Raw genomic sequence first — 24,218 nt, 5'->3', positions numbered from 1 at the left:
CAGCCACGCAAAAAGATGGCATGATATGGTATGGTACAGAGCTGGGCCCTCAGTCAGCAGCCGCCACTCCCCAGCTGCCCAACTCTGAAGGCTGCAGTGCAGAAGGGTGGCATGGTATGGTATTGGCACCCTTACTTCTATGCTGCTGCTGGCAGAGCACTCCCTTCAGAGCTGGGTTCCTGACCAATAACCGTTGCTCTCCAGCCACATAGCTCTGAAGACAGCGCAGAAGTAAAGGTAACGATACTGTGACCCCCCCCACCTCCCTTTTGGGTCAGGACCCCCAATTTGAGAAATGCTGGTCTCCCCTGTGAAATCTGTATAGTGTAGGGTAAAAGCACCCACAAAACCTGATTTCACAGTGGGAGACCAGATGTCATGGTCCGTGATGCATTTTTCATGGCCGTGAATTTAGTAGGGCCCTAAATATGAGCCACAACTTTCAAAGCTGGATTCCTAACATTTTGCCCCTAAATTCATTTGAAATCAATTGGATCTGGCCTTGCTCTGAACCAGTCTTTATCAGTCTGCCGGTATCTCTTTCTAGATTTCATACTTGACAAAGTAAAGCGACTTCTTGAAGTGATGGGGGAGTCTTCTAAGACTAGTTCAGTTTACAAATTTCCAGGCTATCCAAATGTATTACACTTTATAGTCAACCCTCAGGGATATTTCAATACCTTAAAAATCAAAGCATTATACTGTATTCAAAGAATTCTATACAGCATATTTAATAAATTTGTATAACAAATTTGGATGTGGAAACATCATTGAAAATGTGACTTCTCGTGCATTGGCCAATTCGTATCGGTAGTGCTCTTTTAATTTGTCTTTTAGGTCTGATGTCAGGTTTGGAAGAGCAGTCCTTGCATTTTTGTTGTTGTTAAATAGTTTAGACCCATATCATTTGAGGATTGTAATGACTAATCACTCTACCAAGAGTGGGAGAATATATATAAGCAATGCTTGAAAAGAGGTCACCTAGGGCATGTGTACACTATACAGCCATGTCATTGCAGCACATGTAGTGAAGACATTCTATGCCAATGGGAGAGCTCTCTTATAAGCCTTAAAAAACCACCCCGATGACTGGCAAAAGATGTGCGCTTATCCCTGTGTGACTTATGTTGCTCTGGGGGTGCAATATTCATACCCCTGAGCAACATAAATTTTGCAAACATAAGTGGTAGTGTAGATGTAGCCTTACTTGTAACTGTCATTCTTTGAATAGATTGCAGATAGACCCATGACAGCGCCTTCCTTCTCTGGAATTTAAGCTCTTTAAACATTAATAGGGAAAAAAAATGAGGACAGTTGGACCCAAGGTCCTTTATCTACCTTTACTTCGATGTGTGGATCCACACAAGTGCGTACATTGCTCCTAACAGTTGCCCTTTGCTAGAGGATTCTGAGCTTACATGCCAAAACATGTAGTGAAAATCTCAAGTGATAATCTGTGTAAGCAAACAACAATTAAAGACAAGTAACTTTTCTTGTTAAGTCTGAAGTCTTTTGTGTAAACAGATGAAACTTGAAACTGAAAAAGCAAGTCATAAGTGTTTCGTAGTAGCCTTATACCTTTTAAAATATGGTTAATGACACTGATTAATAGTTTGTATGAAATGGACCTTTTTGTTTTCTGTTACGATTTAGTAGGAGTTCTCAGTAGTTGGATCTCAGTTTGATCTCTTGGTACTTTAATCTTATTTCATGCCAGTTGAGCTAAAATGTAACCAACTACATTATCAAATTTTGCAGCAAACCACATCTGAGTTTTAGATTAAGTAACTTAAATTCATTCTTCCAATATTACATGATTCTTTTAATAACACTTTTCAGGGAAGAATTTCGTACGATGTGGGTGATTGGTTTAGTGTTTAAGAAGACAGAAAATTCTGAAAATCTGAGTGTTGATCTTACATACGACATCCAGTCTTTCACTGACACAGGTAAGCTTAGCTTCTCTAAAAATCGTGAAATTAATTCATTTGTATTGAGTGTATGATTATATGGCCTTTGTTTAAAAATATTCTACCATGGTCTAGGTGGAAGGATATAATATCGGTGTTTTTCTTGCTTATTTGATGTATAGAAAATTAGTGGCAAAACTTTTATTTTAATCGCTGCAGTCTGTTAATTCTGGAGACATTTGGCAGGACAATCAACTAGACATCTTTACATTTGGGACATAACTGACCAATTTGGTCATAAGAATTTAAATTTTTCAGAAACTGTACGTCATTTAAGGCATAATTTGCAACATACTTTTCACTGAAAAAGGTAAAACTTTTATTAAATGATACCTATAAGTTTTTTAATGTTTCTTATTCAATATAGTAAATTACATGGCCTTAAGTGATAGGATAAACATTTATACTTACTTAGGTCATGTGTGTTGATTATGTTACAATCTAATGGAAAATGTATGTTTCAGTCTAAATCTTTTCTCATGTTTATATTTGTTACTGAAAACAGATTAATAGTAGAACCTAGGCAGTATACCTTGCGCATTGCTGCAGTTAATCCAATATGTCGGAGCTCATACTAACTAGCAAGTTTAATTCATTCCTAGTGTTGTATGATTATATTCAGAGATGTTGCACCACACAAAAATAAACAAGTCATGCTAACTTCGCAATCTATTTAAATTGCTTTTAACAAACCAAAAAGGACAACATTGGTGGAAATTTGCAACATAACATCTGAAGAGTAAAATTAAGAATATGGCAGTGTTCTGTGGAAGACTGATTAGATGTATTGACAGTGTTATTTTGAAGCAATATGACAACAATTTAAGTATAATTTCACAACTTGGGTGTGTGCGATAAAGCATTTCTTAACAAACCTCTGTCTATGGATTCCCAAACTGAGGCTTATTTAGTGAATACTGTGAATTTGGCATACAGTAATATAGTCATAGTGAGTGTTAAATATAAAATATGGAAAAGTATCTTAAACTAGACTAAAATAATGTAATGAAGTTGCCTTAAATGGGGGGGGAGAGAGAAACCACACCCCCAACATGAAATGCAAGATTCAGCCATTTGTAAATGAACCTGGATAGTTCTCCCAGTCCAATATAAAAATGTTTAAAATCTCTAGTTTAAACATTAAACTAGTTTGATTTGAGATATTTGTGTAATGACTTGCGTTCTGTCATCCCTTAATTACTCTTCTCTTTGTTTCCCTGTCCTTCCCCCTTTAAAAAAAAAAAAAGCACTTTATTTAGATTTCATACTTTTTTTAAGGGAGTTGTTAAAAAATCTTGGTGCTTCTATGTGCAGGTAACATCTGTTCTCAATCAAAAGGAAATTGCTTTTGCTCTCGCAAAACAGTGAATATAACCTACTTGATTAAAGATAGCGAATGCTACACTTGTTTGATTTGACTAGAGAATGTAGACAGGCTGATTAGCACTCGTCCTACTTCGTGTTTTTTAATTTTCTTGCTTTACAATCTAAAATGTAATCTAAAAGCTCTGCCCTCAACTGGAATGGCAAATATACTCGTTACAAATAGATCCTAAATTCTTATCTCTATGAAAACAGCATTCAAGACTTGTGTTTCTGAATGGTCTCTGAATATCTATGTTGTCAAACATGGAGGTCTATATGTAGAATTTATAGACCATATCCAAACCAAAACTTTTAGTTAGAGTTTTAACAAATACCTCCAAAAATGTTCCTTTCCGAGGTACGGAGAATCTTAACCAGTTGTTAATTTGGAAATGAACAGCAAAGAGATTCATCCAGCTCCCCATTGCTATATAATCTTTCAGTACTCATCCCACCTGACATACACTACCAATTTCAGCTTTGAATTTACTCCTTTCTTATTATCTGTTGGTAATATGCTATTGGGTGTATATTGATTTTATATAACTTTTTAAAATTATTTTTGATAGGAATACAGTCTTCAAATGTTCACTCATGTTGATTCCATTCTAGGTGCATGGGCACCCACATGCACAGTTGTCAGAGACTTTTGCCTTAACAGTATCTGTAGGGTTGGCTGTGGCACCTCTTTGAGTGCCGCACTCGTGTGTCAATATATCAGGCACCACCAGCCCTAAGCCCTCTCTCAGTTCCTTCTTACTGTGCGTGGTAGTTGGTAGTTGCATCGCAAGTGATCCGTGGTTTCTTTCCCTTTCGAACTTTGTGTTCCATCTGTAAATAGTTTTGTTTTATTTTAGATTAGTTAGTAAGTAGCTGTTAAGTACTGTAGTTAGTTAGGGTTCCATCAGGGACTTTGCCCCAGGCAGGACATGCCCCGGTCACCGAGTTTTAAGCCCTGCACTGACTGTAGTAGGCCTATGCCTGTTAGTGACCTGCATGGTAGCTGTCTGAAGTGCCTGGGGGAATCCCACGTTAAAAGTGTCACATCTGTAAGAACTGTTGTCCCAGGACACAGAAAGAACGTGACATTTGCTTGAGGGCCCTCCTCATGGAGGCTGTTCTTTGGCCAGCCTCGGAGCTGGCCAGGCCGGCTCCATCACCCAACACTTTGGCCTCAGTGCATAGCACGCCCCCAGCACTAGACTCTATCCCACACCAATCCCCTTCGCTGATGCCCAAGAAGACGACCAAGAAGTGGGACCTGACTCCAAGCAAGATGGACCAAGGGCATTGTGCAAAGGACCCTGTCAGGGCCACCTACCCACACCAGAGCTGAAAGGGGGCACTTCCCCAAAGGGATCTCCTACACCCCTAAGGGATCTGCCACCGACTTCGGAGAGTGGTAGGGAATCCGGACTGATGTCAGAGTCAACGCCTTCTCAGTGCCCAGAGAGCAAAGGAGTCTCCCACCGCAGCCAGCACCGCATCAGCAATGGAACCAGCAAAGGCTCCCTACAAGGGCAAGCCAGCCGTGAAAGCCTCCCAGAAGGCGAGTGAGCACTGCTGGTCTCCAGAGCCGAGGCAGTGCCCTTTGTCACCACATCCGTGATCTCTTCATTAGCTCAGGTCACCGGTTTGCTGCCACAGATTGCCTGGACTGCGCTCCTGGTTTCTGCCCTCGTGTCAAGTCTCACCCAGAGGGAAGCGCTGGTCGCCATATAGTCGGCAGCAGTCACCTTTGTGCCAACCCTCTCCACACCAACAATTACTGTCACTGAGACCTCGGGGATGCTCCTCAACACAGTGCTGCTCTCCCTACTCAACAGCCCTGGTCACCAGAGGAGGATTCCTCTGGCACGAAGAGGGAGTCCAGCTCCTCACCCAAACAGCACTATCGTGACTGGGCTCTTGAGGTTGCATCCACCTCAGTGATGCCATCCTGGCAGCATGGCCAGTGTCCAGCTCAGTGGTCTTACTGGAATGCCTGGGGCATGCCTTTAAGCTGATGCCCCCATCTTGCCAATTATCAGTTGCCACATCGGACAAACTCCAATCGACACCAGTGGCAATGGGCTTGGTGTGTGAAGTGCTAGTGGATGCAGAGGTGGAGGGACAGGTCCCCACCCCGAGACACCCTTCCCCTGCATGGGGTGATGCCTGAGGCCCTCTCCCAGTGGTTAGTCATTGTCCTCCTCTCCAGACAAAGCAGTGGAGGGGCCCTCCCCTGTTAGCCCATTAGATGACATTAAGGAGCACCAAGCTCTACTCCAAAGGGTAGCCACTAACTTTGACCTAGAGGCAGAAGAGATGCCGGAGCAATCAGACATTTTGTTCAATGTGATCTCCACATCCACCCCCACACTTGTCACTCTGCCAGTGCATGAAGGGGTCCTAAATATTGCCAAAGTCCTCTGGCAGACCCCGTCCTGAATCCCACCCACTTCCAAAAGAACTGAGAAAAAATATTTTGTCTCTGCCAAGGGGTTCAAATACTTATACGTAAGGTCCTATCAAATTCATGGCCATGAAAAATGCGTCACAGACTGTGCAATCTGGTCCTGTGTTTTACCCTATACTATACAGATTTCACAGGGGAGACCAGTGTTTCTCAAATTGGGGGTCCTGACCCAAAAGGGAGTTGCACTGGGATTGCAGGGTTATTTTAGGAGGAGTCACAGTATTGCCACCCTTACTTCTCTGCTGCCTTCAGAGCTGGGTGGCTGGAAAGTGGCGGATGTTGGCCAGGTGCCCAGCTCTGAAGGCAGTGCCGCGGCAGCACAGACATAAGGGATGTGACCAGGATGGTCGCCTTGGCAGTGGACGTGAGGAGGTGCAGTTTCTGGCTTCAGACCGCAGGCTTGTCACAGGAGATGTAGTCCTTGACACAAGATCTCCTGGTTGATGAAGTTGGGCTGTTTGCAGAACAAATAGGGTGCAAGGCTGCACAGTCTGAAGGACACTTGGACCACCCTCCACTCTCGGGTTGCATATGTCTCAGTTGGTGAGGAAGTATCAGAGGGGTAGCTCCAATATGTCTGTTAGTCTATAAGGTGTCACAGGATGCTTGGTGAGGAAGCAATTCTGGCTGCCCCTGCCACCAAGGCCTTGGCAGTCTCAGCAAGTATCTACCATGGGAAAGGACACTGGTTTTAGTTGCCTTCGCCCTTCCTCCCCCCAGTCACCTGTGCAGCCTGGCCTAGCGAGACACCAGGGGGAGCAGAAGCGTGAGAGCAACACCCTGGTCACCTCCCCGGATCTACCCCATCTTTTTCTCAACTATCTCCATCCCTACCATTCAGCCTGGTTTAGAGTCACCTTGGACTGTTGAGTGCTAGAGATTGTTGCTGGGCTACACCCTCCACCTTTCAGCCACCCTCCAGCCACCCATTCCCCGTCTTCCCCATTCCTCTTCAGGGACCCTTCTCATGAGCAACTCCTCATTCAAAGGTAGACAACCTCCTACAAGTGGGGTCAATAGAGGAGGTCCCTCAGGAAATGAGGGGGAAAGGTTTCTACTCCAGCTGTTTTCTGATCCCAAAAGCAAAAGGGGGCTTAAGACCCATTCTGGACCTGGCCTCCAGCATCCCCTCCTTGGATCTGAGAGACTGGTACGCTGCTCTCTACTTGAAAGACACTTATTTCCATATCTCTGTTCTCCAAGGACACAGACCGTTCCTCCATTTTATGGTGGCCAGCGCCATTTCCAGTTCACAGCACTTCCCTTTGGCCTGTCCTCTGTCCAGCAGGTAGTTACAAAATGTATGACCCTAGTAGCTTCTTACCTGAGGCATCGGGGAGTCCAGGTTTATCCTTATCTTGACGTTTGAGTCATCAAGGGCAGATCGCAGGATCAAGTGCAGAGCAACCTAGATCTGGTGTGATCTACCTGCTGCTACCTAGGCCTGTTAGTGAACAAAAAGAAATCGAGCCTCATGGCAGTGTGACTGATAGAATTCATCAGAGCGGTCCTTGATTCCACGCAGGACAGGGCATTCCTTCTGGAGGCCCATTTCTGAGCCATGTCAGACGTAACTTCCCATGTAAGGGGCCACCTGCTCAGCACCACTTGCACTTGCCGAAGGTTGCTAGGCCACATGGCTGCCTGTACTTAAGTAGCCCATCACGCCCAACTCCTACTATACTGGATCCCTAAGCTGTTAATTACTATGGCTTCTAATATTTTTTTTCTGAAGCTGTAGACTCCTTGTCAAAGTGTAATTTGGGAGGGCTTTTAGCTGGACAATAATGTAATATGCTCTCAAGCTTAACTCTTTTTTAGAATACTTTTTCTTTTGTGGTGTTTCCTTTGTCTTTTCAAGGAGCGCCAGAAGTTCAAATTTTCATTAAGGTCTGCAGAAGGGGAACCCTCTTGAATACACCAGGCCAAACTTACCAACCCTCTGAGCCACATACAATAATCTTCAGAAGTTTGAGAGTCAGGCGTGCCTGTCAGGGTCCAGAGCTTCAGCCCTGCAGAGCTTGTGCTCTGCAGCGGGATGGTGGCGCTAGAGAATTCTGCCCCGTGGGAGGCATTTGCTGGGCCTTCAGCCCTGAGACCCCCTCCTCCCCATTGGGCAGAAGCCCCTAGCCTCACCTTCCCTCCGCAGGGTAGAAGCCACGAGCTTCCAAAGAATGGGGGTTGGGGGCATGATGGTCTCTGTGAGCTGCACTTGAACTGTAAAAGAGCTGCATTGGCTACCCTTGCAAACACACGGTGAGGCTCACTGAAGCAGGGAGCCACTCCTGCAGACTTAAATAAGCCTATGGGAGGATGGGAATTGAATTTGTTTGGGGTGGAAGAGGTAGTTTTATATCCAGCTGTAAATTTTTAAGCACTTGAATTTTTTCAAACACTTAAATTTCTATTATAGAAAAGACTCTCCTAGTATACTATCCATAACTTTTGCCTCTTCTCCCATTGTCAGACTAGAGAGAGTGGCTCCATGGTCTCCTATGCCATGAACTCCCGCTTCTTGACTTTTTTTTCTCTCCCAGTTTCCTACCAGTGCTCCCATTCATCAGTTCATCTCCTTTGCCAACACTCCCCGTGCATCCTCCATAATAAAACCCAAACCCCTCTACCTTACGCCAGCTGCCTGGTGCTGCTAATAGGATTTTTTTAGAAATATTGCTGTTTGCAGATATTTATACTTTTTTAAACATCGCTCTATATGTTTGTATAAACTTTTATCAACCATTAGCTTGCTGAGTACCTTTCCCAAACATGAAGAGCTCTGTGTAGCTTGAAAGCTTGTCTCTTTCCCCAGTAAAAGTTGGTCCAGTAAAAGGTATTGCTTCACCCACCGTATCTTTGTAATATCCTGTGGCCAATGTGGGCACAACAAAACTGCAGACAACAATGGAGGATATCATATTTTGCCATCTGAAATGGCAACTCCACAGCATGAAGAAAAAGGAGGAAAAACTTACCAGCAAAATCTACTTCCTGAGCAAATGCAAGAAATAAAACATCCCCAGAAGATTCACCCTCTATAACAGGGGTAGGCAACCTATGGCACGGGTGCTGAAGGCAGCACGTGAGCTGATTTTCAGTGGCACTCGCACTGCCTGGGTCATGGCCACCAGTCCGGGGGGCTCTGCATTTTAATTTAATTTTAAATGAAGCTTCTTAAACATTTTAAAAGCCTTATTTACTTTACATACAACAATAGTTTAGTTATATATTATAGACTTATAGAAAGATACCTTCTAAAAACGTTAAGATGTATTAATGGCACGCGAAACCTTAAATTAGAGTGAATAAATGAAGATTTGGCACACCACCTCTGAAAGGTTGATGATCCCTGCTCTATATAACTTTCTGACCACTGCATACATCTCCATACATACCAAACAGCTCTGAAGGAGGACTTCAGAAAAACCGAGGAACTATTTTCTGTACCTCAAAGTTCTCAAAACGGGAGCCACCTCAGACAAAAAGTCGTCATAAAGTCCCACGCACTGGAAGGAAAAAATCAGGAAATCTACCTGGAGATCATTCAAGAAATCCAAAACAACTATTTTTAAAAACAAACAAAACAAAACAAAATCTGACAGCCATTCAACCCAGAATCAAAAAGTGGAACTAACTACAATCCCCAGAACACCATCCCCAGGAGAAACTATGACACAAAGACCTTACCATATGGACACTACGCATACCCCAGCATCATCAATTTGTCAAGACTACTCCTAACCAGAGCTGAATTATCTGTACTGTCCCAGGGATTGAACTGCTGCGCAGAACCTGATACCATACTAACAGATGGAGAACTAGAAGATTCTTGTACCAACTCTGCTTTGAAGAATTCTTTCACAACAATGTATTTGTCACCCACAACTGCTACGTCCCCACCGACAATCATAAGAAAAAAGAATCATCTTCCTGGACATCCCACAGTGGAAAAAGCCACACATTTGATCATTACATTGATTACTTCAGGGGAAAAAATGAACAGTGAAATCCTTAACAAATATCACATCCAGCACAGTTGCTCCACTGCTGAGAGGAGTCCCTAAAATCAACCACCAGCTAGTGATCAAACCAGCAGATAAAGAGGGGTGCCATCATAGTTCTCAAACGTGAGTTTACATTAATGAGGGCAAACACCACCACTCCAATACTACCTGCTATAAACTACCCAAAGACTCCTCACACCACAATTAACCCAGGAATTTAAGGATATGATCAAATCCTTCCCCAGACGAGGACATCATTACTGAGCCTAATGTTAAGATTGTGTGATATTTTGTTATAAACCACTGTCTTTGGTTGCTTAAACTTTGCCACACAATCATTTTTGCTGGAACTTTCTATGCTTGCTCTCTGCCTCTTTGCTTAAACTAGCTTCCAGCTATTTCCAGAAATGGGGTTAGAGGGAAATAGGTACGTTTTGCAGTGTTTAGTGTATACATAAAATATTATTTGAAGAGCTCGGGATTTGGAATTGAAATTTGTGAGGGACATAGTCGTGGTGTCGGGAGGTCCTTTTTGCTTTGCTTATGAAAATATACCTACATATGTCCAAGTTATAAGCCACTAAAAATTGCCATTTGCATATGCTCAGAGCATGTTAGGGACTTCTGCTGAACCTCTGAAGATTCCATCTGCACTGAGCATCCTCCACCCCAGTGAATTTCCCTAGTGCCAGCCTCATTATGCATGTTCCTAAGCACAGCTAGAGATCCTTATGGACAGGATGATGAAGCAATAATAGCAGCAACTGCAGCAGTCACACCTTTACCTAGGTGAATGATTACTTTAACATATGCCTTCTCTTAGGCTAAAGAAGAGCTCAGTTTCCTCTCCTGTACTAAAAGCAGAGAAAGAGCTCCTCCTCCTCCTTCTCCTCCTCCTCCCAGGTTTGGGAGAGCAGTACGCCTTTGCAGCTCCCTCGCCTCCTTAACTGCTCCCACTTGTGTTTTATCTGCTTTGATCACTTAGGAACTTAAGAACAGCCATTCTGGGTCAGACCAAAGGTCCATCTAGCCCAGTGTCCTGTCTTCTGACAGTGGCCAATGCCAGGTGCCCCAGAGGGAATGAACAGAACAAGTAATCATCAGGTGATCCGTCCCCTGTCACCCATTCCCAGCTTCTGGCAAATAGAGGCTAGAGACACCATCCCTGCCCATACGGGCTAATAGCCATTGGTGGACCTATCCTTCATGAACTTATCTAGTTCCAGTCTCTCTTCCATGGACTGGTGTTAGTAATTCAGTGCACTTCTCAGCGCTTGTTATGCAAGATGTAATAACCTTACTCTAGAGGCAGGAAAATGTCATTCCTTCCAATTGATGAGGTAACAGCAGGGTTGCAAAAGTTCACTTCTAGTAAAACAATAAGACTCCAGAAGCCAGATTCTGTACTATACCTCACAGGAAGAGCATCGGAGGAGGCAAATGGCTGTAGGCAAACTTTGTGTCTCCTAGAATCTGGGCTGCTTCAGGGACCAGTGCAGCCCTGGAAGGAGATAGGGTGCATATATTAGAGCCATTCTTACACAACAGCATATGGGCTTCTCCATAGCAAAGAATTAATGGAGCACTATAGCCATCCCCTTCAGTATGCAACTTTTATTCAGCCCGTTTATAAATATCCATTTTAATACTGTGACCATGTAATTAAAGTACTTGTTCTACAGGACCCTTCCCTTATTGAATGCATAGGATGGACAATCAGTAAGGTAGATGATTGGAAGAGTAGAGAGAGGATCTCATATTTAAGATCCTGATTTTGGATACACTTCAGAAAAGACACTGAGTGGCAAGTGTGGGGGATACCCGGGCCTGCCCACTACTCAAGCTCCTAGGCCAAGAATCTTGTAGGGGGCAGCCATGTACCGCATCCCCCTCCAATTCTTCTGTACATTTCCCTGTACCACTTTCCCATGGTTCCAGCACATTCTTCACCCTTGCCTCAGGATCTCAGCATGCCAGTCCTAGCAGCCCACCAGTAGCTTCCTCTGGCTCCCCTGTTCCTGTCCAGCACTGCTCTGTCCAGGGTACTAGCTTCCTTCTGCCTGCAAGGCACTCAGTCTCTCCCTCCTTGAGTTCCAGGGAGTAACTGACCCTGCTCTGGCCTGCTGCTTGTTTTATATGAGCCTGCTGGGCCTCGATTTGGCAGCTTCTCCCAGTCTCTGTCTTATTGGCTGCTTCCTGCACAGTCTCTGTAGGGCTTTATTAATCCCTTCCGTACCAGTGTAAGGTGGCCACCCCATCACAGCCTTCTTCCTCAGGAATGAATCCATCTGTCAGGTTTGCTCTCTCTATCTAGGGGTTGGGGAAGATGAGGTGCACTGATGAGATGGAACAAGATGAGAGCTCTAGGATGCACTGAGCTGGGATGAGACTTTGCGGGGAAAAAATATCTAGACTCTTTTGAGATATTTTTAAAAAGTGGGTGTTTTATTTCATCCCTTCATTATTTTGTCCATCAATTAGGCCTACTGTCTGCTTTAACAATTTTGGTCCATTAATTTCAGGACCGATATCTCTTGCTGATTAAGTTCAGCCTCAGCACAGTCCTTGAATCATGTCAGTAGACCTCTTTTTGTTTGGACTAATTCAGTCTGTTTTCTTGCACTTGTTCATAGCATTCATTATTGAAAACAGCTTGACCTATTTTCCATAGTTAATTCCCAAGCAGGCAAAAATTTGTTATTGTGACATCTTATGAACTTTCACGTACTTTTTACAGTTGAACTTACAATTAAGGTGAATTTTTAGGCCCAATAATCACAGCAGCACCTAATGGCCCTGCTCATGTGTCAAGGCCATCAGTGTCAGGCACTGATACAAACACAATAACAACATGAAGAGCAAAATATATGTCTTAACTTTAATTTATATCAAGTTTGATGAGAAACCTTTTGACTCTACTTGGTTCCATCTTTGAATTTATTCTTCCATAAATATAATAAGGGGCTCACATACTTGTAAAATACTTTTTCAGTCCCATATTTCAGAGAGGAAATTTACATTTTAATGGATTTTCCTTTTTTTTAAAAAATAAGCAAACTCAGATACTTTACTTTCTTATCAGATGTGATGCAACTGTCAGTGCAGGAGAAAGGGCTGTTCGTTTTTTCTCAAGACTGAGGAAATATTAGCCTTCTTGTTGAGTGATACTCTGGAATGCCAATCCTTTCTTCCAGGGCAAGTAACTGCATTTTCCACAGTGTTTCAATATGTCATCTTATTCTTCTAATTGTGTAGTTTATAGGCAAGCAATAAACAGCAAGATGTTTGAGATGGATATGAAAATTGCTGCAATGCATGTAAAACGAAAGCAACTTCATCAACTACTACCTAATCATGTGCTTCAGAAAAAGAAAAAGGTAAACATACAAATTACTGACAAACATAACTAATGTTATAATATAATTAATTGCATTATAATTTTGTGATTCCCAAAGGTCTTTGGTGTGTTAACAAAATAACTAAAACCCACTTTAAAAGGGCAGTTTTACTTGTATCGCCTACACAAACTTTCTAGCCTATCTGGTACAACGGTGCTGATATCCTGATATGCATTGATAGTTCCTAGTTGCATTAATACTGTATTATTTGTACATGTTTCATGCATGCCTTTCTTCCTATCTCCTGAAAATATCTGCTTCTGATTTCATGTCTTCTCCTTAAAATCATGCAGGTATGACATGATGATTTTTGTTGGAAATGTTAAACAGATTTTTAAGTTTGATTAATTTAGAGCAGTGTTTCTCAAACTTAGGATACCACTTGTGTAGGGAAAGCCCCTGGGGGGCCGGGCTGGTTTGTTTACCTGCCACGTCTGCAGGTCCGGCCTGTCACGGCTCCCACTGGCCGCGGTTCGCTGCTCCAGGCCAACGGGAGCTGCTGGAAGCGGTTTGGGCTGAGGGACGTACTGGCTGCTGCTTCCAACAACTCCTGTTGGCCTTCAGCGGCGAACCACAGCCAGTGGGAGCTACAATTAGCCGGACCTGCGGACGCGGCAGGTAGAGAAACCGGCCCAGCCCGCCAGGGGCTTTCCCTACACAAGCGGTGTCCCAAGTTTGAGAAACACTGATTTAGAGAATTCAAAACTATTTTGCTAGTGTAATTTGGAAGCCAAGTTAAGGAAATAGTTACAACACAGCACTTTTGTGATTAACAAAGGTTATCTGATGCACACACACTTAATAATTTGGTTTGTTTTCTAACATATCCTTGTACTAATAGTTTTGAGATTTTGTGGTCTACACACAATTACTTAAGAAATTGTATGACCTCTCTTATGACTCAGTAGAATGTTGAATGCTTTGCTGCTGCCGTTTGTAGCTACCAGACACACATTTGCTCGTATAACTAAAGATGTGGGTTAGAGAATGCTTTCAACAATTAATGTGACTGACTACATGTTCTGGCCTAAAACTTGAAAAGGGTCTCCACTTGACAGTTTTTTCTGTCTTAGATATAACCTTTTACTCCTGGATGGGAAAGATTTAAATGACAGTTAATGAATCTTGAAAATTGGCTGCTATACTTGTACAGCAAATTTTTAGTAAGGGGCTCGTTTCTGTCTGAAGTTGTTTTTCCCTTAAATGCATGGCAGGCCCATGTGATCATATATGAGAAAAAGGGCAGCCTGCAAAACAGCATTTAATGAAGGGCAGCAGCAATTTAAGATTAAGCTATTTGGTTAGTTTGAGCATGATTAATTGCCACAGGAAAGAGTGTTTATGGGCCAAGTAAGTAATGCAAGAAGTCCCTGCCTCACTGTTTGACTGTAGTCTGAGAGCAATCATATATTAAAGCTGACTTGTTAAAAAAAAAAAAAAAAAAAAAAAAGTCTTTTTGGAAACATGCATGTCATGGTTATGTATTGCTGTTTTCTTGTCTGCATTCATATGAATAGCTCAATATAAGATTAATATCATATAAAGCCATTGTCACCATTTAAAAATCTCTCTAAATTGTGTAGCAAAGTTTGCACATGGTAAACTGAAACACATCCAGTAGGAATCTAGTTGATTGGTGTCTTGTCTCCAACATTAGCCAATGCTGGCTGCTTCAGAGGAAAATATAAACCTCACACAATGCATCTGATTAGGCAGTTCTGGAGCATGAACAGAAACTTGGTGATCAGCATGAGGATTGATAGCCTTGTTGATAGATAAAAATGACCCAGACCACAGGTCAGCTTCCTAATTTCTTTGAGTTCTTGATGCAGTACACTTGTATTGATTGAAACTGAGATATTATCATTCCACAAAATCAAAGAAACTTGAAATGAAGCTGGAATTCTAGATACAAAGGTAGTACAGGAGAAATTGGTCTTGTATGTTACATTACCTGGGCGCAAATGATGGATCGTTCAAGTTCTGGCCTTAATTTTGAACATAGGAATTAAATGGTTCTGGTAGCAGGCCAGTAGAACCTTTGCATGTAGAAAAGTCTGAGAACTCTGCACATCTCTATTTTGTATGACTTTTAGAAGCCTTTGTATTTGAGATTCAAGCCACTCAGTGTAGTTGGTTTTGGTTTGCTTTTTTGGTATGCCTTCTAGAACTTATCAGTGCTATTTTTCTCTAAAAATGTTCTTTATCTATGCAACTGATGTCAAGACAATTAACCTTAAATTTTTAGATATCGTCAATTTGAGCTCAAGCTAATTCATTTTCAGAAAATTATCAGTATAATTGAAATACTGCTTCATTGACTTTCAACTGATTCTCAGTCCTTAATGGGGTAAGTAACATCTGTGATTTATTATCTGATTGGTTGTAGCATTCAACAGAAGGGGTCAGACTGACAGTCCTGAATGACAGCAGCTTAGACTTATCTATGGACAGTGATAACAGCACGTCTGTGCCTTCTCCTACTAGTGCTATGAAGACAAGTCCATTGAACAGTTCTGGAAGCTCTCAGGGGTAATGATTTTAATCTTAATCTTTGATATTCAAGTTTATGATACTCTAAAAGTTACATCTGTTGGAGAACGTATTTACTCTGTATATTGCAAGAGGGCATATTGTCATCGTTTATCTCAGACTTAACTTGGGTGGGGGGATATCATTGCACTATGTCTTCATTGTCTACAGCTAATAAAAAGCTTTTTCATTTGATCTGTTAGATTCCATTTCTAATGATACACTCTTTTCCAGTCTCTTGCTTTCTTTGTTTGACAACATGGTCACTTTCATATCCTTATGTTAATTTGCAAAATATCTGATGATAATGTGGACTCTCTACAGCTATGCAATATACAAATTAAATTATAAAACATTGAATATGATTTAGAAAAAAAGTAGCTAGCTTTTCTTAATGCCTGTGAAAGCTGTTCTTTAATCTTTCTCATTTGTTAAACTGTTCCCAGGATTTTTACATTACTTAGCACTCTTCTTGAAGGGGTCGGGGAGAAAGGGAAAGAAAATGTACAGTTAAGCATACTGTCATGGTTCTCAGGGCTGAAATCTAATGTAGCCTACATTTTGGTTTTTAACACATCATGCCCCCATCCTTTTTGATATAGCAAAATCTATTATAATGCCAAAACCAAGGCTGCAATCCTGCTAAATCCCAATTTCTTGATTAGGCAATCTATGGGACTGAGTTTGTAATGGTGATGTGCATGTGATATTACGGGATATTAGCACATGCTTATCATGCCAGCCCTCTCCACTTGGCTTGCTCTGTTGTGAAGATAAAGGGGATGATAGATTTAAAAATGTATTTTTTTTCTTCCCTTTCAAATAGCTTTAAAAACTTTATTGAAACTTGGATTATTTCATATAAAATTAATCTTCTCCTGTAGTATTTCATGTAGTGCAGGTTTATAACAGTAATGTTGCTAACACTGTTTTGCTTATCTTCACATTATATTTCATAAAATTACAATGATATTATTTGGCCTTTTCTAACATTGTAGTGATGATGCAATTGGCTAAATCATGTCAATTCAAGTCTTTGGCAGTGCAAATGCTATATCATGAAAGGCGAATAGTATACCATATGCACATTTTACTTGTCAGTGTTATCCATTTTGCCTTTTCAATGTTTTAGCAGAAGCAGTCCTGCTCCAGCTGTAACAGCAGCATCCGTGACCAACATACAGGCTTCTGAAGTCACTGTGCCACCAACCATTTCCAGTGAAAGCTCAGGGGGTAGGGAAAATTCCATACTATATTGTTAGCATTCATTTCTGGAGAGTATCTTACTAAAAATGTATCATTGTAATTTGGAAGATTTAAATATACTGCATGTTGTATCCTTATCTCATTGAACTGATTTACGCATTAACCATGTCCTGTAGGAGTCAGGATATTTTGATATAATGATCAAAATAGCCATAATATACTCGTATTTCAGTAATCTACATTTGTCAGTTGCAAATCCTCTAAAAATGGATATTCATGTTTGCTGTTCATATTAGTGATACAGTTTTGCTCAGGGCAAACCCGGTATAGATGATGGCTATGCTCCCAGTTAGGCCAATGAAGGAGAGAGTGGCTAGGTACTGGCTAAAGCCCTAACAGTGCCACTTTCTTAGGTACTTCTTCTCCCTAGTACAATTAAAACTTGAATGAGGATGACCTGACTTCACCACTTTGTCCTCTGTCATATAAATCACTGTTGCCTCCAATGTAAGCAACCGTGTCTTTAGCCAGTGCTAGAGATGGTCAGGGGTTACACTACTCTGGATTTTGGAAAAAGATCTAAACAAAAACAGTCCTGATTTGCTAATTTACTCATCTCAATCAGCTGTGTGGTGTGACCCATTCATGTTGATGAGCAATCACTATTATAATTTTGTACTTAGCTTGTCATTCTAAAGACGCCCAGAGGGCTACACCAACTGCATATCTGCAACCATCTTTAGTTATCAGATTGAGGCAGCTAATTAGTTCACTGAATGTGATACAACACTGAGAGAAAGGGGCGTTTTTTTCTCATGAAGGCCTACTCGTTCTTACACAGAGACCTTCCAGTCTCCTTTAAGACACAGTAAACTGCAGAATATTCAATTTATCTAGTTAGACTGATAGTCCAAATTTTTAATTGTTCTTTGATTTTAAACCTGTGGTTTCAGGTAGTCTGTGTTCCAAATTTAAATGTAAATGCTGAAACTATTTTAAAATGTATCCTATTTATTTCATAGGTACTTCAAGTGAAAGCATTCCTCAAACTGCCACACAGCCCGCCATTTCTCCACCACCAAAGCCTACCATCTCTAGAGTTGTTTCCTCAACACGTCTGGCAAACCAATCACCAAGACCATCAGGGAACACTGCAACAAAAATACCTAGCCCTGTCGTAGGGGTGAAGAGGACATCTTCCCCTCATAAAGAAGAGTCTCCCAAGAAAATAAAAACAGAAGAGGTATTTTGTCCTTGGTTGTAATTGTATCCACGCATAAGAAATATTAGTATTATCGTTGCCAACTCAGAGAGTTGGTACATGTGGTACTGCAGTGAGACATCTTGTTAAATTGTGTCTTTCTGGTCTGGCTGGGTAACCCTTAATAAGAACATGTAAAATAAATCAGTTCTGTTAAGTGTCAGTAGGTCATCTTTATGGTGTTAAATGAACTTTAAGAACTTGTTTCATACATGTACTTTATGCTAATATATTTCAAAGCACTTCACAATAAAAACAGAACCAAGGGTCAAAGATAGAAGTTAATCAAGTTGAATCTGGCCCTGCGTTTTGCGATTTTGTCAATAGTGAGTTGCAGATTTGAATTGTGATAACTTAAAAGCATACTCAGTCTTGAGTTCATTTTTTATTACCCATTACACTGGCTTTATATGATCGGTCAAAATGTATTTACCTTATTTCTGGAATTTGACAGAAAATAGTTCAACAAAATCTTTTTTTAAAAGATAAGCAACATTGACAGAAAAGGAATTACCTAAAAAAGTTCCAAGTAATTTTCTTCCTTAATTACTTTGTTTAAAGTTTAAATAATAAACTGAACTTTGCAATGCAACTATCACTTTTATTGACTATTATTCTTACTTGTTAAGTCAATAGGTTAAGATGTACTTATGAATGCATGAACAAACACACTTTTGTTTCCAAAGTAAGAAAGAGACTTTCTAAATTTTTAGGAGTGCATTTATGAAGAGTTTTAACATCCTGTTTACTGCCTATTTTAAGAATTAAGGCAGGGATTTTCAAAAGAGCCTAAGGGAGTTACAGACAGCTCTGCATTTCAGTGAGATTTGGATGCCTAGACCTGCTTGGGTCTTTTGAAAATCTCAGTGTAAGGGAATAAATATTTAAGGACAAAAGAAATTTAAATGTGATTATGTTGTACAAGATTTCACTCATTTTAACGTCTGGTTTTTTTTAACTTTGCGTGGGGCTTCAGTGCTACAGCAGAGGGCACCAAATATAACTGAATAATTTATTTTGTCAATAGAATACATTTGTATATTAAAGGTGTTATCTGCATAAGTTTGAGGTGTCCCCAATTCTTATAAGTGGCAGAGTTATGAGTGAAGTCATCCCATGCAATTGCTAATAAATCTCTTATGCTATACCTTTGCACATGCTATAAATGTGACATATTTTACAGAAAATGTTTTTCAAACATTTTACTATTTGAGGAAGAAGTATCAACAGTAGTTTTATCTCCCTCTACCTGTTAACCAGACTGCCTTTACCATGACTCTAATTATACAGGACCTTGGGAAAGAACTTCAGAAATTGCAGGTCTTATGAAACTTTCCAGGCCTAAGAGCAAATTCTGTACCCCCATTGAAAGTGGAAAATTATACTTTTCCATTGGGGTATAGTATTCATTAGCCTCAATGGCTTGGGTTAGAACCGTAAACCTCTCACTGGTCTGCAATTGAATGATTTATCTGTACTTCACCTCGGACATTTATGTTTTATGGGGAGATTACATTGTAAAGAAGAGAAAGGAAGACCCAGGGAATTTCCCTCAGGTGGGTACACAAGAGGAAAAACTATATTCAGAGTAGTTATCGATGGTTTGTTGTCAAACAGGGAAGGCGTTTCAAGTGGTGTCTTGCAGGAGTCTGTTCTGGGTCTGGTACTATTCAATTTGGAAGATGGAGTGAAGAGTACACTTACAACATTTTCAGATGTCTCCAAACTGCAGAGGGGTTACAAACACTTTTGAGGATGGGATTAGAGTTCAAAAAGATATTGACAGATTGGAGACTTGGTCTGAAATCAACAAGATGAAATTCAATAAAGACGAGTGTGAAGTACTGCACTCTAGGAAGGAAAAATTAAATGCACAAATATGAAATGAGGAATAACTAGTTTGGCAGTGATACTGCAGTAAAGGGTCAGGTGATAGAGTGGATCACAAATTGCATGAGTCAACAATGTGCTAGTGCAGGGGTAGGCGACTTATGGCATGCGTGCTGAAGGCGGCACACGAGCTGATTTTCAGTGACACTTTCACAATCCAGGTCCTGGCCACCGGTCAAGCGGGGCTCTGCATTTTAATTTAATTTTAAATGAAGCTTCTTAAACATTTAAAAAACCTTATTTACTTTACATACAGTTTAGTTATATATTATAGACTTATAGAAAGAGACCTTTTAAAAATGTATTACTGGCATGTGAAACCTTAAATTAGAGTGAATAAATGAAGATTCGGTGCACCACTTCTGAAAGGTTGCCCACCCCTGTGCTAGTGCAAAAAGAGCAACTGTCATTCAGTGATGTATTAACAGGAGTGGCAGAGGAAAGACATGGGAGGTAATTGTTCTGCTCTAGTTGGCACTGGTGAGGCCTCAAGTGGAGTACTGTGTTCAGTTCTGGGCACCGCAATTGAAGAAAGATGTGGACAAATCAAAGAGAGTTTAGAGAACAATAATGACAAGGGGTTTAGAAAGCATGACCCAGGAGGAAAGGTTGAAAAAATTGGGCATGTTTAGTCTAGAGAAGGCAAGATTGAGGGGGAAACAAGTCTTCAAATAAGTAAAAAGCTTTCATGAAAAGGACACTGGTTAATTGTTCTCCTTGTCCATTGAGGGTAGGACAAGAAGTAATTGGCTTAATTTACAGCAAGAAAGGTTAGGTGAGATATTAGGAAAAACGTTCTACCTATAAGAATAGTTAAGGAATGGTACAGGTTGCCAAGGGAGGTTATGGAATGTCCATAATTACAGGTTTTTAAGAGCAGGCCAGATAAACATCTGTCAGGCAGTCCTAGGTATGCATAATCCTGCCTCAGTGTAATGGAGTGGACTCGATGTTCTTGTGAAGGAGCATGGAGACCTTGATAGTCACAGAATCTGAAATCAACAGTAGTGACACCAGAATTGTTTGAAGCCAGAAATTTCTTAGGTCGTTTGTTATACTCCAAACAATAACACACATACTAAACACATTCCACACTCTGTCCTTAAGAACACACAATTTTACCACCGGTATTTGTAAATTCTGCTTGTGAAACTGGTTTATCTTGAGTTTCGTTAAAAGTTTTCTTCTTGTCACTTTATTTTTCTGCCTATTTTAATGTACTTTACTAAAAGTTTTTGTTTTAACAGGATGAAATAAATGAAGATGCTAGTTGTCTTGATATGTGTGATCATGATAAAATGGAAACTAAGGTATATATGATTTAAATTTTTAAACAGAGTGGAAGATATTGTGTTGTCCATACTGTGTTGTCCATTCAAGTTAGACTATGCATATTTCTAGCCATTGTTGTTAGTGTTGGCAGTTGGTGTTGTACAGGCTTCTTCCATAAGGCAGTGTTCATTTAAAAGCTTCTGGGCTGCTTGCAAGCAAGTGCTGATAGTGCACTAATTTTCAATTCCATTATATTTTTAATAGTCCACTTTAGACTACGTTAAATTCAAACACCTTTCAGTTATGACTGAAAATTCTGCTACTGCAATACAAATAATAACTCATTGCACCACCTAGCCCTAAAATTCCCTCTTGCAGTTTGTTCCATTTAATTCTGACATGACAGTACATGTTGATTTTCTTTCAGGTGCCAGTGTTGCTTAGTCTAGCAGTATTAGGACTAGCTGGTTCCATGGTTCTGTGCCAACAACTGGCTGTACACAGTGTAATTTGTGACTTCAAGTTGGAATTTTAAAAATGTTTTGCATCATAAATGGAACAGACAGTATAAGTGGCATGTGTGCTTTATTTGATTTACAACCAGACTCCCATATAGTCCACAGTAAACTAGTCTAAACTCTGTTTCTTGGCCCCTGTGTTCCATTGGCAGTCTTATATGTCAGATCGGAGGTGACAAATCAAGTGAAAAATCAAGGTCATTAATGGATTAAATAATTGGTGCAGAAGACTGTTTTGATAGAATAAATTAATTTCAATTTACTATCTTCAGATTTTCTTTTAACATGCTGAAGATTTTTACTGACTATGTATAACTGTACTGTAAGATACCAGGCTGGATAGGGAGTTATTAGAACTTTGCACAATAGTTTGGGGTTGAGGTGAAAGCATATTGACTGGTATTACTGCTACTATGGAAACTAACATCTCCGTTTTTCAGAGGTATCCCATTGAGGACGTTTCACATCTCAGAGCTATTATTTCAGCCTGTTTGCAGTATTATCTTCCAAAGTCTGCAATGTTTTACATTTGGTTCATGTTTTTAAAGTTTTCTCTTCAATGGAATAGGGCTAGAGCAAAGAATGGAATCTGCAGCAAATGCTGTGACTTTACATGTTCCTATGCTTTACACAGCAAATGCTGTGACTTTACACGTTTCTTGATCTGCTTTTTCACAGATCAAGGAGCTTTGATATGCTAAGCAGAATATGAAAAAAAAAAATCCTTAACACTTTATTTTGAGTTGGACCAAAAAAATGTGGAGATAATTTCTTGTTTAAAGATTTCCACCCACATGGATCCAAATGTGAAAGATTCCTGGAAAAGTTGTAAGTGACAAATCAGGAACTATGTAAATTAGGCAAGCTACAGGGCATTCTAATAGGTAACCAATGAATGTTTTGTTGTACGAAAATGTTGTGTGATGCACTGGATAGTCATATCTGCTTCTGTGTAATATGTATATGCCTGATCCTGCATTGAGATGTACACAGACAGATACTTGTACCAGTGCAGAGCCACTCTAGTTTTGGTGGAGACTGCCTGTGTGCAGCTCATTCTGGGATACATTGGGCTATATTAGAATGTTGTTTGTGTAGCTTCTAAAGGATATATACAAGCAGCTAATTTTTTTTTTTTTTTAAGGAACAACTTGATGCAGAAGCAAATATTTCTTCTCAAACAGAAACTGTTCAGACAGTGGCATCTCTGCAAGCTCCTCAGGTATTGACATTAAAGAAGTGTTATATTGTGAATATTCTAATCATGATGACCTAATACTGAGATTAAAGTAAATCCAAATGTTAAATATAATGACCAGAAGAACCTCCACAGGATCTGTGCTAGGTTTTCTCTACCCCGAGGTAACTATGAGTGAGACTCATTATGGCTTTTTGATGTTTTCGTGGCACCAGAAGTTGATGTATATCCTGCTCCTGCATTTGCACCATGCAGTACAGGAGATCTTTCTTCACTATAATGTAAACTCCTGGACCCCAGACCTTCCCCTCCACTGGTATCCCATCTATCTCAGCCACCTCTTTCCTGACGTTATCATATCTAGGGTCCTCCTCCTGGTCCCGCCCGAAAGTCTCTCTCCTGGGACTAACTTGCCCAAGCTCCCAGGGGCTGGCTTCTGCTTCTTCCAATGTCTTTCCGCTGTCGTGGCTGGGGCCAGCCTCCGGCTCGCCTTCTGTGGTGGTAGTTTCTCTGATGGCTGCTCATGTTCATCTGCCTACTAGGGCGATCTTCTGGCCCTGGGTCAGGATCCGGGTTCCCAAAGCTTTCGCAGCCTTCCTCTTTTTTTTTTGTCTTCCGGGTCTTTTGGGAGCCGGAGAACAGATCTTGAGACATCTCAGTGAATATTGGGGGTTGACGTTGAGGATTGACAGAAGTTGCTGCCATCAGGGTCCCCACCTCCCTACAGCCTCTCCAGGGGGAGTAAATTATCAAACCCTGGATAGTCCCTCCCATTGACTACAGGATATGGGAGTTTAGGAACTATGTCCATTGTCACCTCAATGGGGTTCCCCTGAACCTCTGTCTTCACTGAGATGGTGGGATAATGGCCCATGGCCTCATGCACGCGTGTCACTGCTATGCATTTGGCTTGTAGCAGCTGGATACTTTTTACCAGCTCACCCGATATAAGGGTGATAGCACTCCCTGAGTCCACAAACGCTGTAGTCTCTGCTCCGTTTGTCTTCACCGGCCTGCTGTAGTTATGCAGGGCTAATGCAATGCCCGCAAGGTGGATAAGGGAGCTCGGGACCTCCCAATCCCCCAAGTTGCATTGCATAGGCTCCTCGATGCTGGGACGTGCTGCTATGTGTCCCCACTCCACACATG

General features: G+C 41.0%; 1 protein-coding gene and 1 long non-coding RNA gene across 7 annotated transcripts in view; one reads left to right on the top strand and one right to left on the bottom strand.

Annotated features, from left to right (window-relative positions):
• LOC115649800 overlaps positions 1 to 24,218 on the bottom strand; it is a 56,864-nt gene that overhangs the window by 18,189 nt on the left and 14,457 nt on the right. For 2 of the 5 annotated variants that reach the window (XR_003999931.1, XR_003999935.1), the window contains exons 1-2: positions 9,186 to 10,454; positions 7,118 to 8,682 (exon numbers count right to left, since the gene is read on the bottom strand). This is a non-coding gene — a long non-coding RNA (uncharacterized LOC115649800). Of the gene's footprint in view, positions 1 to 1,955; positions 6,461 to 7,117; positions 8,683 to 9,185; positions 10,455 to 24,218 lie in introns of those variants that run through there. The other 3 variants (XR_003999934.1, XR_003999932.1, XR_003999933.1) reach the window with 3 other exon arrangements.
• Positions 1 to 24,218, top strand: part of PAPOLA (poly(A) polymerase alpha) — a 96,140-nt gene that overhangs the window by 66,306 nt on the left and 5,616 nt on the right. The window contains exons 15-21 of one of the 2 annotated variants that reach the window (XM_030558797.1): positions 1,840 to 1,949; positions 13,050 to 13,171; positions 15,582 to 15,724; positions 16,860 to 16,957; positions 17,953 to 18,173; positions 21,329 to 21,391; positions 23,016 to 23,093. In XM_030558797.1, the coding sequence (XP_030414657.1) occupies positions 1,840 to 1,949; positions 13,050 to 13,171; positions 15,582 to 15,724; positions 16,860 to 16,957; positions 17,953 to 18,173; positions 21,329 to 21,391; positions 23,016 to 23,093 (835 nt within the window). Of the gene's footprint in view, positions 1 to 1,839; positions 1,950 to 13,049; positions 13,172 to 15,581; positions 15,725 to 16,856; positions 16,958 to 17,952; positions 18,174 to 21,328; positions 21,392 to 23,015; positions 23,094 to 24,218 lie in introns of both variants that reach the window. The other variant, XM_030558796.1, reaches the window with a different exon arrangement.

Source organism: Gopherus evgoodei, chromosome 4 (genome assembly GCF_007399415.2).
Source record: "Gopherus evgoodei ecotype Sinaloan lineage chromosome 4, rGopEvg1_v1.p, whole genome shotgun sequence".
Taxonomy (NCBI): Eukaryota; Metazoa; Chordata; order Testudines; family Testudinidae; genus Gopherus; species Gopherus evgoodei.
Note: the sequence above shows the minus strand (reverse complement) of the source record. Positions and strands in the feature narration are given on the sequence as shown.